Source organism: Micropterus salmoides, unplaced genomic scaffold (assembly GCF_014851395.1).
Source record: "Micropterus salmoides isolate LMB-PRFRI ecotype aquatic unplaced genomic scaffold, ASM1485139v1 Ms_hic_scaffold_1, whole genome shotgun sequence".
Taxonomy (NCBI): domain Eukaryota; kingdom Metazoa; phylum Chordata; class Actinopteri; order Centrarchiformes; family Centrarchidae; genus Micropterus; species Micropterus salmoides.
The window spans coordinates 34651852-34672323 of NW_024040040.1; the positions used below are offsets into that span (position 1 = coordinate 34651852).

The 20472-nt window shown below is 41.2% G+C and overlaps 1 protein-coding gene across 1 annotated transcript; it reads right to left on the reverse strand.

Moving 5' to 3' along the window:
• Window positions 1-315: 315 nt before the first annotated feature.
• LOC119882574 (cyclic nucleotide-gated cation channel beta-3) lies at window positions 316-17002 on the reverse strand. The gene is made up of 17 exons (XM_038692703.1): window positions 16850-17002; window positions 16185-16239; window positions 14471-14582; window positions 7201-7361; window positions 6474-6997; window positions 6341-6391; window positions 6167-6253; window positions 5979-6043; window positions 5507-5629; window positions 4113-4254; window positions 3128-3287; window positions 2914-3011; window positions 2677-2760; window positions 2419-2537; window positions 1496-1648; window positions 743-893; window positions 316-647 (listed from the first exon to the last, which is right to left on the reverse strand). Exons 1-17 carry the CDS (start codon window positions 17000-17002, stop codon window positions 627-629), a joined length of 2259 nt encoding a protein of 752 aa, XP_038548631.1. The 3' UTR covers window positions 316-626.
• Between the last annotated feature and the right edge of the window lie 3470 nt (window positions 17003-20472).

Below are 20472 nucleotides of genomic sequence, written 5' to 3' on the forward strand. Positions count from 1 at the left end.
CTGTGTGAGGCAATTGGTGGTCACACCAGATACTGACTGGTTTCCGGACCCCCCCAATACAGTGAAACTGCACATTTTTGAGTGGCCTTTTATTGTGGCCAGTTTACGGCACACCTGGGCAATACCCATGCTGTCTGATCAGCATCTTGATACGCCACGCCTGTGAGGTGGATGAATTATCTCGCCAGAGGAGAAGTGATCACTAACACAGATTTTGACAGATTTGTGAGCAATATTTGAGAGAAATCAGCCTTTTGTGTACATAGAGAAAGTTTTAGATCTTTGAGTTCAGCTCATGATGAATGTGGACAAAAACAAAAGTGTTGCTGTTTATAACGTTGTTCAGTGTATATACACAACATGCAGTATCCATTAGGGGCAGCAGCGCACAGACAGATTCAAATATTTCACATCTCAACAAAATAAGTTGTTTAAATACATCTTTGATGGTTTCATGTGGTTACATCTAATTTGCCAAACGCTTGACAGAAGGATCCCTTTTAAACACCATCTTGAAGTGAAAAGATATGCACACTCAGGACAAAAGATTAATAAGAGGTTGAGAATAAAATTGTACATTCGCTCCCAAAAAAGAGTTATAAAAAAACATAAGCTTACTACAATCCTTACTGGTCAGCAGTAGCAGCCTGGGGAGAGGAAACAATATAAGGTATGTTTAGCAGTCAGACAAAATGTGGTGGCTCTTATCTGAACACGTATAGATAGAAATGAGAGTTGGTACCTTTATTCTGTCAGTAATCCGTTTGTTAATGGTTCCTCCAAAAGCACGCAGCAGTTTGGGTGTGGGCGGTTTGGGGCCGAATAGCGCCAGCCCTTTCTTCTTCTCCTCGTCTGCTTTAGCTGCAGTCGGACCCTTCGCTTTCATTAGTTTCCTACACGCACATAGAAACAGAGAAGACAAACATCATGAAGAAATGGAACAAATTAAAAACTGTACACTGCAAATTTTGCTCAGGACTGAAAATACACTGATTCATCGAGCAGAGAAATGGCTGTGTGAATGTGTGTGTGGAAAGAATTCTTTCTTAAAAGCAACTATTAGGGGGAAAAGAATCAACATTTGAACATTCAAGTAGCCTTTGGGGACCAAATACTATAATTATAGCCTTAAAATCTAAATTTCTTTACCTAAAAAAGTTGCTAAATCACAGTTAGGTGTTATGAATAATGATGGCTAAATGCAGTTGCATGTACATAGGTAACAGCTGTCTTATGTGCTGCACATGTTATTGACACTGAGTTGACTGACAGAGAATGAAGGAGCACAATATTTGCTAACATTTTAAAAACCAATAGTTAATCTAGCCAATATAGTAAATGCTTTACTCAGCTCTATATAATCTTAATTTAAAAAACAAATAATTAAGACGTTATTATGAAGGTGAGCAATTCTAATAATTCTTAGTCTTTTATACAGTAAATAATAAATTGCAAAATGTTATAATAGGTTGGGAAATGATGGCCTCTTACTCACCTGCCCTTCCTGGCCAACACTTTCTGAGACTCTGGATAGTGGACCAGGATGTCAAACAAGTCCTTCTTCTCCAGGACAAAGAGGTTAGCAAAGCCGTAGGCTTTGACATTAGCAGTCCGCCTGTTCCCCCCATCTTTGGATGATTGCAACAGACTGAAATATACATAAAAAACAAACACATTTCATCACATAAAAATTCCTAGACTGTCGCGGTGACAGCCCGGCTGTTGGTGAGTGTCCTGTTTCTCCTTTCCCTCGCATTCTGTTTTTTTCCTGTGCCTTCTCTCTCCCTCTGTGCTCCGGAGCCCGGCTGGCTACCCACACCTGCACCTCGTTAACCTCCCGGGCCGCCGTACCTGCCAGCTATTAACCTCATCACGACCAGTATTTCTACCCCGGCTTTCCACTCCATCCTCGCTCGATCTTCGCAGCTCCTGACTTGGTGTCACCGCTTCGTTATGGCTCTTTTGAAATTTCAAAAGAGCCACCCGGGCTTGCTCGCCAGCCTCCTCCTCTCGCCGCCTCCACGACGCCCTCCGGCTTCCCCCCTTGCACCCCGCCGGGTCCCCAGTCACCACGCTCTCTCCTCCACTTCTGCCAGCCTCCCTCGAACCTCCAGCCAAAGCTCCTTCCGCTCCTCCAGCTGCTCGGTCCCCCGCGTCCTCGCCTCCCACTCCCCTTCTTTCCTCCCGTCCCTCCTCGTCCCCCTCTTTCCTCAATAAACCTCTTTTGCAAGTCTCCTAACGTTACATAGACAGTGTTCTTTGAATCTATTATCTTCTGATTGGGAGCATTAAACTGTTGTGCACATTAAACATCTCTGCTGATGTTTATCACAGCGTGAAAACTGGAATTTACAGTGCTCTAAGGTTTTTTTTTGTCAAGACTAGTTTACAAAAGAGAAAGTGTGAACTTCCTCCTACCTAATTTCTCCAAACACACAGCCGGCCTTCAGGGTGACAAACACAATGCTGTTGTCAGGTCCTCCCACCACCTGCACCGCTCCACTTTTGATGATGTACATCTCTTTACCGATGTCGCCCTGCAGAGAGGGCATTCAGAAAAACAAAATCAAATACTGTACAGATTGTTACACACACGGGAAGACGCAGTAGATATGTACACAAAAGTTTTACTTTTGAGGGATGATACAGATTAATCTGATAATAAGATTAACTCACTTTTTTTACGACAAAGTCTCCAGGTAGATAGATAATAGACTTGAGCCTCAGTAACATGTCCACCAACATCTGCTGGTCACAGCCCTGTGAAGAAAAAAACATAGATAGATAGGGGTCATGTGCAATAGTCCGTGCTTTGCGTTTGGTGGCTTTACTGTTGAGGTCTGAGCTAACAGGACTTAATGTCGAAGCTGCAGTACGCCTCTTTCACTGTGCTTTAGTGTCTCGAGAAGGCACCTTGAAAAGATCAATCTTCTGAAAGGTTGCCAGGTTGATGTCAACGGCGATGGCGGTTCTCATCACCAGAGGCATCTTATCCAGCAGCTCGGACTCATCTGAAAGTGTCAAGAGAAAACAGAAAAGGCAGTGCCATGTTGTTGTCTATTAAGTGATATGTGTGTGAAGGACTGAATGGCTTCTTATAATTTAAGCCTTTCTGAGTTTTACTCACCCAGCATGCCCTGGGCATCCCAGGTGTAGGTGTACCAGGTGCGGACTCGGTTCTGCACCAAAGCAGGGATGTGGTTGGCCACCATATAGTTAACCGTGTTGTCCATGGAGGATCGGTAGTAGGTCTGTCCTGCTGTGGCTGCCCCGATGACGTCTCTCATCTGAGGCAAGTTGACGTGAGAATAAATACATGAACTGTGGAAAACTGTGTTAAATTGGATAATAATCAACTACACAGTATAGTCAGTGACTTTGTGTTGTTACCATGCTACATTTGGTACATTTTACAAGCTTTTTTATAGTCAAGACTCCACAGGGAATCACCGAGGCACGACCAACAGACGGGGTGATGGATGATGGGGAGTTGGTGACGCTAGTATGGTAAGATGACTTATCGAACATCACTACATTAACAAGGTGACGGCATGCTAATTTAGAGTTGCTGATTTCTACTTTGACTCATGCTACGGGCAGAATGTGTCTCTATGTTACCTGTCCAATCAAACTGGAGAACACAAAGACGCCCGTGAAAAAGTTTGTCATCTGAAAGGTAATCTCAAAGACGGTATGGGGTTCGTTAAGACCCCCGATGTTGATCAGACTGCGGACTGCATGGTAGTAACAACGCAGGTACCTGTGGAGAGGGTGGGGGTTGTTAGATGGGCTGTCACAAACTACGCTAATATGTCAGAAACTGTATTTTGACAGAATAAATAAGTGTGTGTGTGTGTGTGTGTGTGTGTGTGTGTTTAGGAGGGAGTGCGGCTGTCCAGAGTTCAGGGCACACTTTGAATCATTGTTATTTAACTTTTTGAAGTTTAATTCCCTTGATGTCTTGCTGCAAAATGTTCAAAAATATCATCCTAAAAATGCCACCCAAGAACAGGTTGACCAAATCATCAAAAACAAAATTATAACAATAGAGAAAAAATGAATAATAGGGGAAAGGGGAAAAGATGATTGAAAAAGGATTACTATTAAACTACCTGGCCAAGAATGATGGACATAAAGAATGCTCCAAAAAGGTAGTTTGTCATCTGAAAGATCTGTCCGAACATGGTGTCCGGAAACGGCAACTCGGCGATCATCAGCAGGGACTTCTCCGCATAGAAGAAGCAGCTGAGGTAACTGCAGCAGCAGCAAAGATGGAACATACAAAACATGTTCACTGTGTGAGTGACTCTGTTTGAAATTGGAGTTCTGTTTCAGTGCGGCAGACATCGCAGTGACTCTACAAGCTTTGTGTGTGTATGTTTGATATCCACACATTTTCCCATCAATACAGTCCTATTTGTTTTTTATAATTACACAGAACTTCATTTAATAAATAGTTAATACACACACAACTGATTAAGACCATGTGACACACAGACCTACTGGTAATTACATTTTCTCTATATTATTATATATATTATATTATATATTGAGCAGTGGATTGTTGACGAAGTCCTTCTCTGCGCTAAACTCAGTCAACTCTGAAACACGACAATGATGCACAGTTTAACTAAACTCAGCAAAATACCATAAAACTTTATTAAATAGCACAGGCTTTTATTAGCTTAAATCACTGAATTCAGCCTGCCTGTATTTGAGTAAGGAGTCTATGTGGTATAGGCCTTTAAATCCTTTAATAACACTTTGGTGCCCACTATTTCCATAAAGTGAACTAAATGATTGGATTATGGAGAATCTAATCGATCTAACGATGTGTCGCATTTTTATTTTATTTTATTTAACCTTTATTTAACCAGGAAGTCCCTTGAGATTGAAATCTCTTTTCCGAGGGAGACCTCGCCAAGACGCCACACCAGTTACAATTTAGCGTGTCCATATTTACAAATGTTTAAACATTAATATTGGTTTGCAAGAACAAGGCCGCTTAGAATTAGCTCAAGCAGGTGACCTGGTGGGCTTCAAGAAGTTTTATACACCCAAAGAGCTTCTATAAAAACCAGACCGGGCTTCTAATTGAGACCTGCATTTATTTGTCAAAACATGTGGCCACAACAGGCCAGTAAAAGGGACAGGAGTCTAATTGGGACTAGGCTTTTAATTAAGGTTTTATGGTAAGTAAGATTATCTGGGAATACTTGAAGACATACAATTACCAGTCTATACAAGTGTGCACTTTACTAATGGTGTAATTACACCACACTTCACTAGTGTGTTGACATTCGTCTATCGAGCTTCCTGAGCAGATCTTAATGAGACAGAAAAATCAGTTTTCATTTTGACCTGACTTGTTGACAGTTAGAATGTGGTAGCCAATGATTGGTGGTAGCCTGATTCTCAGATTTTAAAAGTGTGCAATATGGAGAAAACACAAACCTGAATGCCACATGCTTAAACACAAGCAGAAATATAAAATTTCTGTACTTACGCGCTGCCAAGACCAGAGTAGACCCATTTAGTTGTCCCGATGCCCTGGTATTCTGAGGCCACATAGTAGAAGCAGGCATTGAGGTGGAGCATGAAGAGAAGATAGCCGATAGTCCGAATCACTCTAACAGAAAACGAAAGACGTTAGCTCGCTTCCCCTCATCTCATCGTTCGTCCATGTTAAAGCCAGCAGTTGCTTTAAGGGGATACGACCATGTAGGCTGCCAAAGCAGAGGTGATACAAAAGGCTGCTCTCCAAGACAGTAACTGTAAAGTAACTTCCATACAGCTGAACTTAAACGCTGGCTCATTCTGCCATTTAAAAAGGTTTTTACAGGTGAGTTCCTGTTTTTGCCTTGACCTGACCTTAGCATTTCAAGTCTTCAAGTTTTTAAAATGGCGCATGCAGGATCACTTTTTTTTTTTTAAAAAAAGCATCATCCTAAATGCTCAGTTAACTTCATGTGACATACCTCCAGATGTAAGCCTTGGCCATGATACTCTCGAGACGATCGCTGAACTCAAAAAACGTGTCTGCCTTGAGAATAAGCATGTACATGTCAGCCAAGGCGGCCCACAGGAAGGAAACAAAGTCACTCTTAACTTTAGTATGTTTTCATCATCAGTTAGGTGACCTTCCCACAACAGATATTAAATTCACCTTCAGAAGACGGTTGGCTCTGAAGATGGATTTGAATCCAAACTGGAAGTACAGCAAGTCGAATGGCATGAGGGACAACAGGTCCATCTGTTGAGGAGAGACAGATGTTTGAGGTCACAGAGATGAGCTCCTTCAAATCCTTCAAAGAAGTTCAAAGAAGTCAAGTTACACTACCTTAAATCTCTCTGTATCTCTGTAGTACTTCTTTGTCATCACTCTGTCTTTCTGAAAGGAAGAAAAGAACAGTTCATTTGAGTTTTATCTGGGTCATTCTCAGCAAAGGGGTCCATTGAACTCCAAGACTCACTATGATGTCTCCTCCTTTGACAAACTGTTTGCGGGGCTGGAAGATGATGGAGTCTGTGAGGTAGATGAAGTCGGCCAGGGTGTCCAGGGCGAACCAGTAAGGGATGGCGCTCTCAGTGTGGTAAGGGAAACACAGGCGGGCCGTGATGAACCAGGTGTTGTAGTTGAAGGCCAGAGTCACCAAGCTCAGCCAGGCGATGTAGTGGCGGTCTGTAAAAGGGTCAATGGTCTTCCCTAGGACAGAGTCCATCAGGTTCTCAATCGGCTTCAGCACTACGTCCACCGAAAACCAGGCAGCTTCCATTAACTTTGACTTCATGTCCTTCTCCACCTTTTTCTCATTTTTACACTCTGCTTTCTTTTTCTCCTCCTCCTCTTTCTTCTTCTCCTCTGCCTCCTTCTTTTTCTTCTCCTGCTCCTCTTTCTTCTTCTTCTCAGCCGCCTCCTTCTTTATCCGCTCCTCCTCCGCTTGCCTTTTCCTCTCATCTATGACATTTGCGTAGTTTTCTTTGTGTAGCAGAGGTGCTGAAAGGACAATATGAAGGCTGAGTGTGTGAAAAACATTTGATGCAATTTAAATATTCATCATGTGTGGCATGCGGCCCCAGTAAAGCTGACGACTATAATCACAAGTCACACATATTAAGCTTTTGTGCTTACGTAAAAGCACAGATGAAGTGAAGCTCCAACTCGTGTGTACAGATAAATAATTTTGTGTTTGTACTCACTGACAGGAGGGCTGATCTCTGGGGATGAAGCATACTGATCAACCACTTTCTCCTTGTACTGCTGCACCCTCTCTCTCATCCGCTTGGCTAAAGCTCTGAGCTGCTCATCTGAATACTTGTTGATGACGACTGGTGGAGGTGGAGGTGGGGCTGCTTCTTGTCTTAAGATGGAAAATACCATTAGAAATTGGATGCGGATGGCTGCTCAATCTCTGCATCCCCTCAAGTACGCAACCTGGGCGTCATCATGGACTCTACCTTCTCCTTCCAACAGCACATCAAAAACACTACTAAAACTGCCTTTTACCATCTTAAGAACATCTCCAGACACCGACAGTGCCTCTCAACTCTGTAGCTGAGACCCTCATCCATTCCTTCATCACCTCCCGACTTGACTACTGTAATGGTATCCTGTTCGGTCTGCTCGGCAAGGCTACTGACAGACTCCAGTATGTCCAGAACTCTGCGGCTAGGATGCTCACCCACACAAAACTTGGACTGCACATCACTCCCATCCTTAAGAAAACCCTTGGTTTGTTTCGCTTAGTGCGTCCCGAGTATGTGGAAATCGTATGTACCAGCCCATCCTGCCTGAGATTGCACTAAGTACTTGGGACAGCACACCTGTATAACTGCTTTGGGAAACCCCAGCAAAAACAGCAACAGTATGCTTGAATGACCCAGACACGAGGAAATGCCAGCAGATCATGCTTCATCCAGCCAGAGGGAACAATCACCGACCGTCCGCACAGTGCCTGGTCGCTCTGCGATCTCCTGTCCCTGGCCCTGTACACACCCTCTTTGATACCTACAATGGGTTGTGTCGCTATATTACGACCTGCGCGCTGTGAACAGTTGGTGATCGTCCCCTCTGGCTGGATGAATTTTATGCGTGATCCGTGCACTAGTGCAGCTGGGGGCTCTCCGCAGCGCCACGCAACTTTCTAAATTCTTCCATCTCACGGAGAAAAGAAGTCAGGTTGAAACGAAATTTGCTATTGGCATGATTGTTAATACAACAGTACACACACAAAAAACTATTCATATAGTTCATCGAATAAATATAAGAAAATAATTGTATTTCTATATATATATATTCTATATATTATCTAATATTGTTAATTTCTATGCGTTTTCTTTCATTATGGCTGTGTCTCCTTCTGGCAACAATAACAGAAGCCATCTCTGCGCAATACTTGGCGGTTTGAACCTTCCTCTCAAACCTATTAAATACAGAGGCTGATTGCACTCACGTGAAACTGCGTTTAGGCTTGGTAGATGACATTGCGTGTAGTAACTAAATGTATTTGCATGTTACGCCCCAAATTGCATATTCATTAAGGCAAAAGTACTAAATCAACAGGTGCAATCTTGCACTTTTGAAAGGCGTCATTCTGCGTGCACACCGTTAGTAGATCAGCTTACATGCTAATTTGCTGGTGATATGAAGTTTGCACACGTTTTTACTCACGCAAACCTTTAGTAACTCAGGCCCTTAGTCAGTGGCGGCTGGCCAATAGAGGGCGCTAGATCGCCGCCCTCCCTTTTTATAGACAGTCTATGGGTGGAAAGTGTTTAGATTTTTATTTTTTAAATATATTTTTTAATAAACAGTAATTACCTTTTAAGTATATGTGTGTTTAAAATGCACAATAATGTGTAATATATAAAATATAGGTTAAATAATTATGTTTGGGGGTGAAATTAACTTCCTGCTCATCCACTGATCTCTTCTGGGGCGCCAGAGAGATCGCCCAAGCAGCACTGCAGCGCAGCCAATAGCTGACTCTGGCTGACACAAGATATGCCCATAGCAACAGAAATTAAGCCAATCAGCGTCCCCAAATCTGATGCCTGAAGGGCGCTCCAGGATCTGCCCCAAGCCAATCAGTAGGTGGTAGAGGGACATGTGATGGTGTTGATGCGATGAATGCGGAACTCAAGGGCGACACAGGCTTTCTGCCTTGGCTAACGTTAGCTGGATGCAATGATTTAAATAGCTTTTTTTGCTTCCCATGCATGCTTTTTAAAATGGCGGGGACGGATACAACATGGACTGTTACAGGAGTAAATGACACGATACATTTATCAGAGAAGATTAAGAAACACGAGTGTACGAGGGCACATATGGATAATACGGTGAAGCTAGCCATGCTAGGCAGAGTTAACATCGGACTTGCGCGGCCACAATGAGACCGCATCCACTGACAACCCTGCCGTTTTCAGTAGATCTTGCTGGACAGTGTGTTGGAGGAGCACCTTAAGACAGCTACGGTTTTCAAAGGCACCTCAAGACTGTGCAAAACAAATGTTTGGACTGCATGCTGTCAGTTCTTGAAGATTACTTCAAGAGTAATGTTTATTCAGGCAGATGAGACAACTGATATTTCCACACACTGCCAGTTGGTGCTTGTGCTGTGGTACATAAACAAGGAGAACAACAGCTGTTGGCTACAGAGGTAAGCTGTATAGTTTATAGACAGATAGAAGTGTTACGCCGGTGTCTGCTACGGCACGTTACAGCTGCGCCAAGGTTTTTTTGCGTCCATTGACTGGTGTTATTCCGAGTTTTGCATGCCTGCCGAGAATTGCGTGCACCTCCAAAAACTGCTTTTAAACGCTATAATGTCCTTTGTGGGGAACGTCAATGGTGATAAATGATTCAAACTATATATTTTATGAACGTTTAGAGTCGGTAATTATTTATTACACTTGAAGTAGCATTCCTTATGATTCAGCTAAAATATGTGGTGATAACCGCGTTTGATCAGTGTGCACAGCAGAGTGTCTGAAAAGGACCTTATTAAGAAGTGGATGCATAATTCGGCAGAACCATTGACTGTATGGGGCAGAACAGATGTTGGAGGCTACCTGCCGAGATTTGCATCCACCTCTTTTCTCAGCATGAATTAGCGTTATGTATTGTGTGCTCTATGTTTCGTTCTGTGAACTGCAGGCTGCATTTCCCACAAGGAGCATTTCAGAATCAGAGCATTTTACCTGCCTGATTTTAAGCAGGTGTTGTAGCTAATTGCTGACATGTTTACATTTAGTTGATTTGGTAATCAGTGTTTTAAATTTTTTCTTCTACTATGATTAAGTAGGCTACGTAGTTAAATGATTTCCCTTTGTGTCCGTTTTAACCATGTTTATTGTTGTTTTACGATCCGGAGTCTCCACGGGGTGTTTTATTCTGAAAATTGACCGGATTCTCTCTGCCGTTTTGTGTCTGACTTCCTGCCTAGTTCGATCAGCTCTGTGCTGCTTTACGTGTCTTCCATCAAAAATAGACCTGCTACCTATTCTCTGCGGAGCGGAGAGCCGCTTCTATGGAGTCAGTGGATTTTAGCCGTTAAGATGTGGTTATTTCCAGTGGTGGACATTAACTTAAGTAGGCCTACTGTACTGCAGTCCAAATTAGAGGTAGCCTATTTGTACTTTACTTGAGTATTTTCTTTTCATGCCACTTTCTATGTTTATGTACACTGTTTATGTTTTTGTATATTAATAGCCTATAATAAAATATAATAATAATATTGCCATTCATCATTTCTGACCATTTAACAAAGTACTGGTATCCTGAAGTTAGTGTTAAATTGTATTGGTATGGTTACTGAAACTGACTGGATATGGCACAGCCCCACCTAAAATATTTTTCACCAGCCGGCACTGCCCTTAGTGATGAACCCACAGATACTTTTCACCAGGCCATGCAGTTCCTATCATATCTAATGGGTTTTATACAAAACTCTTTTACTTTTAAACAAAGTAGCCGACCCACATTTGTTCACTACAAATGGCATCAGTTCAGTCTTCTACAAGAATATCACAGACCTCGTGAGTTGATGCCAAATGCACTGTGTTCGCATGTTACAACCTATCTCAATACTGGGGTAGGTTGTAACAATAAGACAAAAGAAGCAAAAATAGATGCCACACTGTATGATATGCTTCAGACAGGTAACTTTATACAATGTTTCTCTCACACTATAACAGACTTATGTCTGATGACTCGCCCGAATGTACAGTATGTAAATTTATCTATAGAATGAACTTACTCAATAGTTTTCTTAAAGAACATCTCTACATCCTTAGGTGTAACAAAAAAAAGATGTGTTTGTGTGTGGTGTCAATGTGTGTATATTCTTCATCAGAGTCACAGTCAGTGTTTGAAGTGGGTCGGTACTCACCGGTACGCAGTACTGGCGCTTCTATATTTTAGTCTTTGGTGTAGTGGGACTTTTTCTGGCGCACTGGAATTTTTCACAAGCTGCCTGTACGCTTCTCTGCCCTCTCCACCGGTGGAGACGGAGTATGGAAAAGACCGAGTGCCGATACATACGCCAACATTTGAACAGTATACTGGTAACAGTCCTGTCAAATGAATGCTGGTAACCCTACAGTGCAGGCTATAAAATATTAAAATCAAGAAAGTCCCTAGTTGTATGAATAGCAATTTTTAAATAAGTGTTACAACTCACCCCTGTCAGCCATTGTTTAGCTAGCTGTATTACCATAGTGTCTGCAATAGTATAAATCCTAAACAAAATATAGTCTTGGTCAAAAAATTTACTTTCTTACCTCAAAATTATTTTTTTCTCTATTCTGAATGTACCTGTTTCCAGGCTTGATAACCACCATGCCTGTTTGGGGTAGAAGTTGGTAAATACTGATATGATCACATAACTCCTATCTTATCTCTAGTTGGTGGAGCTGGTGATGTTACAACTCTCCCCACTAAACAGTGACACTGAAATTCACAATTAAATTGAATTAAGAAACGTTCCTGTTGACCCCTGTGTTAAACTAACATTACTGTTTTGTTATCTCGAGAACATGGGAAAACGGAGAAAAAAAAAATGTCTCTGTTGTGTTCCACTGCCTGCAAGTGGCAAAAAAAACATTTTTGAAGGTTTACGTCATAAACAACAGGCAGACCTCAAAATTAGTTCACTCTACGTGGACAGAAAACTAACAGTTATAACCATATTACAAATTATATGTATATCTATATACAATATGTGATTTTGAAAGAATCAAAGTTCTGTATACGTCTTTATTTCCCATCATTGGTCGCAGCGAGCAGGAGAAGCTAGTGGCCAACATGCTCTGTCGGATTTTGTGCTAAATAATATGTGTGGTCCTCCATTCCAACGGGGTCCCCAGCAAAAAATGGTAATCATTTATTTTCATTATAATACCATCCATAACTAAGACAACTATGCGTTTCATACACCTTCTGTTATAAAACATCTAAAAGCAACATTCCTATCAGATGGGGGACCTTGGGACACAATTTTGCCAAATGGGGGTCTGTGGTCTAATATGTGTCAATTTAGGAGTCTTGATGTGAAAACGTTTGAAAACCAATAGTCTACAGGAACTGCTTTTCACACATGACTCAGAATAGCAATTGGTATTTGTAATGTCAAATGAAGACATGTATTCTGTGAAATGACATTCTAATTGCAGATGCTCAGCTGACAAAGACGAGCAACTTCAGCCTCAGAAGTACAGACAGAGGAAGAGAGACATATGTGTTCATATGTTTCCCCCTAGTGGGCACAATTCAGCAATACATCTTGCTGACAAGAGGATCCAAGAAAGACTCATTTGTGTCGAGTCACTCCAAATAAATCCCCGCAGCACTGATAAATGCCTAAAGCATGGTGATATTTAAAAGTCTATCAATATAAAATAATTATATTCTTGCAAAATACAGGACACAGACTGTTCATTACTTTGCATTTTGTTAGATGTGTTGGTTCAACTTTATCCATTTCGAAGGCTGCAGTTTGTGGTGAAGTGGTTTATACTGACAGATGTTACTATTTTTATGTCCACCCCATATATATAAATGAGGGTATGCTAAATAACAGGAATATTCTGTATAACACAATACAGTTTAACAGCAGACTCTGAGACAACCATCCAGCTGAATCAACACCTCTCTGAAACAGCTGCATTAGTTATAGCCAGGTTTACAAGTGTGAATACAGGGGAAGACTCCTTATTGTAGAGAACTGAATTCACATTTGAAAGATTGTGTGGAAACTGGGTCAAAGGAGCAGGTGGAGGAGTTTAGCTGCTTGATCACCTATTCTAGATCATTAAAGGTAGAAGGTGAAAATTTTACTTTGTGCCCTCAGTAGTGTGATGATGTAGAGGAAGAGACAGGCAATCATTAGTATGTGAAATTGTTAGTTTCCTTCTAATATCTGATACTTTTTCCTGAAAGAACAAGGCAGATTCATGACATTTTATGGGCAAGAGTCACTTGGAAGTCAATAGTGGAGAAAAGAAATTGAGCACTGTTTTGGTTATCATGTTGGATTGTCTACAAAGTATCATTTCTTTGTAATAGCTCTTAAGTGCATTTGTAAAGGTGAACCAGCAGCTTGGTCTTCCGCCACTTGACCTCAGCTTTCTGGCAGGTTCTCAGTTTTATTCTTACCCAATTTCTCCAAGGAGCTTTTGGATTTACAGTCAAAGTTATCACACTGTCATGCTTAGTTAGCCAGGTCATATTAAAAAAATATGCAGAAGTGGTCTGATATTACAATATCTAGAATGGATGTAACTGTAACATTTAGACCTTTTTGGGAGTGGACCCAGTAGCATGTTAACAGATCAGTGAACTGTTTTGGATTATCGAAGTTATCAGTGTAGATGTTACATATTTATTCCACACATCGCTCAAGCTTATGATGACACCTCTAACTGTACTATCCACTGATGAAGCGTCTCCAACACGGCTCCTTATTTGGAGTAACGTGTGCTTACAACTGCGAGGATCAGCTGAGTCTGTCTTTACCTCTCGCCTTCATGTGTTTTTTATTGCTGGGCCAGAAGCAGCCTAGGTGAGCTTCTTTAAGCTAAAAAGCTGAAAAGCTTTTAATCCACTTTCTGGCCCTCCCCCTGTTAATATGCATGTTGCACGAGGGGATAAAGATATCACATGCTGTGTTCATCTCTGAGGGCTATCTCTGTCTCTCTCTGCCATCTTGCCAGGGAGTCTGATTAATTAGTGATTAATTTGATACCGGTTTGTGGTGCTGGTTGGAGGCTGTTGCAGTTACTCTTGGGATGAATACACTATATATATATTCTCTTTAACTGCCTATGCTTGTGTTATGCTTTCAGTGCATATCCCGTGCAAATTAAATGTCAGACACCCAATCAGGTACAAAAAACACTTGGTGATGATTTCATTGTGATTATTGCTAAAACAATCGGAAACTACAGAAACTACCAAGTGTGCAGGTCTTACCCCTCAGGTCCAAATTGATCAGGATTAGCCGGAGCTGCTGTAGGGGCTGATGCTGGAGCGGGGGCCGGGGCCGGGGCAACTGCTGGAGCTTGAGCAGGGTCCGGAGTTGATTCTGAGAAAAGGAAACGATCATAATTACGTTTTATCTCCTCCTTGAATCCTGAATTCTTTGAATGCATTTTGTTCTGGTCTCAGCAGGAAAAACATCTACCCTATGAGGTCAACACCTCACAGAAAACGCTGCTGCCGGGCTTTTAACATGTTCTGTGAGAGTGACCACATCCCACAAATACTTGCTGCCTGTCAGTGATCAGTTTTGCAACTGATTTTAAGATATTATTGCTCATTTTATAATTTTAACATTTACATGCCGAATTTCATTTACTAATTTATTTGTTTCACTGTAAAGTACTTTAAAGTTACTTTGTATTGGAAAAAAGTTATACAAATAACAGCATTATTGTTTATTATTATTATTATTATTGAAAAACATGACACACTAAAGAACTGACATGGCTGTATCTCAGTTCATTACATTTAGCTGATGCTTTTTATCCGACGCGACTTACAATTGCTATATATGTCAGAGGCACACCTCTGGAGCAACTAGGGGTTAAGTATCTTGCTCAGGGACACATGGACGTATCACAGTGGGATTTTAACCCGGGTCTCTCACACCAAAGGCATGTGTCTTATCCACTGTTCCATTACCACCCCAATTCAGTATCAAGTAATTTAGAAGAATTGATAATACTGCTGATGTTTAAGCCCACATTTCAAAAAGTTTCTTAAGAGAAAGAGTTCTATATGAAGCAATCCACAAAACAGTTCTTTATTCCCTTTTGGCATCTGTGCTGCACTGGTTAAATAAGACTGAGACGGAGAAGGACACAAACTGTGGATCGACTGGGCAGAAGTCCTGAATGAGATTCATAATGTCCGTAAGGCCGCATTATGTGTGGTGTCCAAAACATACAGCCCATGTTACAGTTTAGATCGTTTAGGAGTTAAGTTGCACTTCTGGTTTTCAGAGACATTACGTAAGAGAATTATCAGTTGTATTGGGCGACAGGAAAATTGCTACAAGACAGGCGTCTAGACTGAGAGCAACACAATCAAGTCACTGAAATGCAATTTATCTTATTGATCTCAGAAAGTAGGGAACGTGACGTTTGGACAGACAATAACCTCAAGAAAAGTTGACCAGAGGTGAACTTTTCATATTGATAAGCTGTCAACAGTCAATTTGTGTCATTTGTGTGCCCCTGTGCTGTCTTAATGATCACAGTCCCTTCTGGATCAATATCTCTGCCTCACAACTGCACATAATGTTGATTACAGCCATTTGAAGCTGAAATTCTACAACTTTTGTTTTGAAAAATTACAGGAACATGAATCAAAAAGAGCTTTGAGAACAACCGCAGACAGTGTTGAGCTCGCTGAGGTCATTTTAGTATCATTATAACTAATCAGCAAACATATGCATTTAGATCAGAGCACCTGGACATAGTTCTAAGAGATGAGATATATGTGTACTTTTATGATGAATTCTTTCTTAAGTGTATGCTCTCAAAAACTAAACAGACACTGTGCACAGCCAAAACACAGTCTTCATAAAGAAAGTCCATCTGACACGAAGCAAAACAAAATGGGACATAAAGTAATTTAGGTTCTAAATGTGCCACTTCAGCCTCTCAAACGAATGATGACTTACCCTGCGGTTTGTCCACTTTCTTGGCTTCATTCTCCTTATCGGCTGGCTTCTCCTCCTGCACCACAAATCAACATTTCCCACAAAGTCAGATGCTCGGCTTCATTAGTCAAGCCACGTTCATTAGAGGGACATTTTAATTTAGGGAGCATTTTTAAAGAATAGTAAATTTAGCATTTGACAAATGACTTGATGGACTTGTTTAAAAAAAAAACAAAAAAAAACACAAGCTGTGTTTGAGATGAATAGGATTCAAAAGTGCCCGTTGGGTAATGAGCGATTTCAAAGAGGTCCGTGTAATGAAACAATTTCAATAGATTCTTTGTTGGCAAGAGCACTGAGCAGTTGAATGGATGGAGGAGCAGATAAGAAGCCACTTCTGTGATCTTAGGAGAAACACATGTAACCAAACCTGCTTTATTACAGGCTGGATGCAATATTTCAAAATAATTTTTGTTGTCATGCCTTCATTTCAGTCATCTGGCTGCTTCTGCAGTTACTGGGACATACAGAACAGTGTGAAAGCTTGTAAGAGTGTCACAGAAGAATCCAAAATCCTTTAAAACGCAAGACATGAATAAAAATTTCTTACAGATTATGAGTGACATTTTTATTTACTCATTGTTGTGATTGCAGCATGCTGTTTTCTACATCCAAACAAGTCTTACCTTGGCTGGAGTTGGAGCTGGAGCTGGAGCTGGAGCCGGAGCCGGAGCTGGAGCTAGAGCCGGAGCTGGAGCTGGAGCTGGGCCCACTGTGGTGGTCCCTGAAGAGGCGGGCACCTGTGGGCCACTGAAGAGACCCTTCAACTTGCTAAACATGTCTAGAATCCTAAAGGTGCATCTGCTTTGCAGTCAGCAAATGACAGTGTAAGTAATGTCCTAAGGAGCTGAAAGATCCCTGTCCTTACTTAACCCTCTCTTTTCTCTCTGTGTACCCTCTTGTCTTAAACGCAACACGCCCTCATAACCACACTGGCTCTAATGGTATTAGCACAACTAATACTCTTGCCGGGAGCATAGCCCCCGCCATCACCACCGACCTAAGCCCATCACCATCTCATATAAGATCCCAATAGGCTTACAGGTCAGCACTAAAGCTGAGACACTTGAGGACCATCAAGCAAAGCCACTCCATATGTAAGCCTTTAAACCTTACTGTCTCTTTAATAAAACTCCCCCACGACACATTTGGGGCAAGAAGTATACTGAAGTAAAAGTAGCAATAATGTACTACAAATAAAAGTCCTGCATTCAAAACCTTACTTAAGTAAAAATGTGCAAGTATTATCAGCACCATTTAACAAAGCAGAACCTGTATTTGTACTGGAGAATCTTGTCCTGGTTGATGCTGACATGCTTCGTAAAGGTATTACTGAAACCAACAACCTGCATTTTAGATCCCATTCCCATATTTTATCGCTTTTTTAGTGAATCTTCACTGACCATTGTGAAGTATTCTCTTGAGATGGGTCTCCCTACTGCTTTTGAAACAGCCATGGTGAAACCTCCTCTGAAGAGAAATAATCCAGATGCAACACAGTACTCAAAAACTACAGACCAGTGTCCCATCTGCCATTTTAAAGATAAAAGAAATTATAGAGAAGCTTGTTTTTAATCAATTGAATGATGTTATAAATTCCCACAATATATATGAAATATATTTCAGACCAATCACAGTCCAGAGATAGCACTACTCAAGATTGTAAATGACCTCAGATCAAATATGGACATGAGGAAACCACCATTATCAGTCTTTCTTCATTTAAGCGCAGCCTTTGATACAGTCTTGTGGATAGAGAATTTTTTGTAAGCAATGATGAATTTTCATCTAAAAGCTATGAAATGAACTGTGGGTTCCACAGCGTTCAATTTTAGGCCCTACCCTGTTTAACTTATACATGCTGCCACTTGGAGACATCATCAGGAGGCACGTCATCAACTTCCATAGTTATGCTGATGACACACAGCTCTACATTGCTCTATCCCCTGATGATCCGGGGCCAGTTGATGCCCTTTTTAACTGTAACAACTAAACAACAAATATGTGCAATATACCGGGTATGTGCAATGATGTGAAATGAAATAATATTCTATAATTAATTAATAATTAATAATATACAGTATTTGAGAGGGAAGGGGGGAGTGTCAGTGAGGTTAATGGGGCTAGCTGTGGAAGGGTAGAAGCTGTTTTTGTGCACGCCTAACGCCTACAGGTCCTGAAGAGATGGAAGATTGCAGCCAATCAACAAAAAACAACGCGATTGGTTAACGGACTTGGTATAAAATAGATAAATAATAATATTTATATATATTATTCAAAAATGTTTTGTACATTTTATGAAAGTGTGGTTATAATAGTTGCAAAATAACTTGAAATCTGAAATTTGACAGATTAAAGTCTTTTCAGGGCTCTATGTTGATAAAATGTTTTTATACATATTTTGCTTTTGCAGTAGTCTACCGGCACATATTAGTAGTGATTCAGAATATGTAGACTCCATATAATTAATGCATTAAGCTGATTTCATAATCAGCATGACACACGTAGGGGGAAATCATAAGCATGGCTATTTCCTCTGATAAATCTCTGTCCAGTGTCATTTTCATTATCTTTGCATATTTTCCTTATTTCATTTAGCCCTTATCTCAGTAAGACACTCACACGCTCGCTTGTCGTTAAGAATCAAAGTACACCCACTCAGCCCATAGTCTGCTGTTCCGTTCCTCTTGTCACGCTGGGGAACGACTAACGAAATGCCACCGTGATGCAGACGGGGCTTGACTCAGCCGTGGGCTTCGTGTAATGTATCTCTGAGCGCTCTCAAGGACCATTGACTTGTCTGGGGCAGAAGAGAGGAGAGGACGAGTGGAGGAGGAAGCAGGCGAGTGCCGATGCACTTTTCATGCCTCTCCATCTTTCCCCTGTCCAGTGATGCAGGGAGATAGGTCATTAGATACTCTCCAGCTCTTCCATTAATCTAATTAAGCCTTATGGGGTTGGGCATAGCCACTGACACTACTCTGAAAGACATATTAAAAAGAGCAAAGAGTTTGTCTTGTTGGTTGTTTTGCGCTCAGTGCACTCAGGGATACGTGAAGAGCTGTATTTGTTATATGTTTTGTGGAGAATTTTCAGCACGTCATCCTGAGATGGTACATGACTCATGCAAAACAAGGAGGGAAAGTGATTAACAGAGATGAATGACTGCAATTGTAATATGACACCGGGTTGAACCTTGACCTTTCACCTCCCCACACACACTCTCCACGACACCGCCATGACCCAAGCATGTAGGCAACATATCAGTTTCATCTGTCGGTCAGTAGCAGAATAACAATAGACCTGGACAGTGTAACAGCCAGAGGTAAATTTATAGCACAAAGCTGAGGAAGGCTGAATTCTCAGGTGGCCAGTGACATATGACTCACTGCTTTAATTGGTGTAATACAGAGCTGCTCTCCACCAGGGGTCTGGAAATTATAGAAAATGCCTGACCAAGGGAGGCCAATTCACAGAGTAATCATAGTGGTAAATGTCACGATGATTACCCCTTAACAATGCCATGAAAATCAAGCACAGTTCAGTTTCTGTGTGTGGGGGCTCCCTTCAGTGAAGAGACGTAGGAGGGAAAATGGCAGTGATTTGCACCTGTGAAAAAGACTGTTTGAAGGATTATTTCAGTTTTCTGAAAAAGATCACACATCCCCGTGTTTTCGTGTTAGAAGTATTAGAGATCAAGTTTTTTTTTAAGTGCTATTGGAAATCAATGGGCCTAAACACCACGGTCATACAGAGGAAAAAAATGGAGCTTTGACTTGTAGCTTGAATGTATATTTGTTGTTGATTGTAGCTGACTGAAAATGTAGCTTTGGTTTGTCTAAAGGATTAAATGGGTTGTGAGTGAACAGCTCTGGCCTGACATAACCATAGAAATAGTTAGTTATTGTTTTATAGATTCTTTTAAGTGCTGTATAACAGCCCCCTCCTGTCTAATTTCAGAGTGAAGTGTTTTCTGAGATTCGTACTGTGAAAGATGAGGTCCCACGTGAACACAATAGTTGTTGTTATTTCACATGAGAGATTTCCGTATTTGTGCTTTTCCTTTGAAGGTGCCGGGGCTTATATGGGATGCATCACCTATTTCTCTGCACCAATCAGGATTTAGCAACATTTGAATCAAAATTTGATGACAATTGTGGGGTTGTACATTCATTTTGGAGTGTTAAAATCTTGATAAATAAATCAAGATGTTTTTTTCTCAACTTTGCTTCTTTAGTCATCAACATTT

Bases quoted from the DNA above. Each gene is read 5' to 3' on its own strand.
- LOC119882574 (XM_038692703.1), bottom strand. From the start codon at position 17,002: ATGTTTAGCAAGTTGAAGGGTCTCTTCAGTGGCCCACAGGTGCCCGCC. The intron at 6,254-6,340 runs GTAGTGTAACTT...TCTCCTCAACAG, and splicing joins GAGATACAGAGAGATTTAAG to ATGGACCTGTTGTCCCTCAT. The intron at 3,012-3,127 runs GTGAGTAAAACT...TGACACTTTCAG, and splicing joins GGATGCCCAGGGCATGCTGG to ATGAGTCCGAGCTGCTGGAT.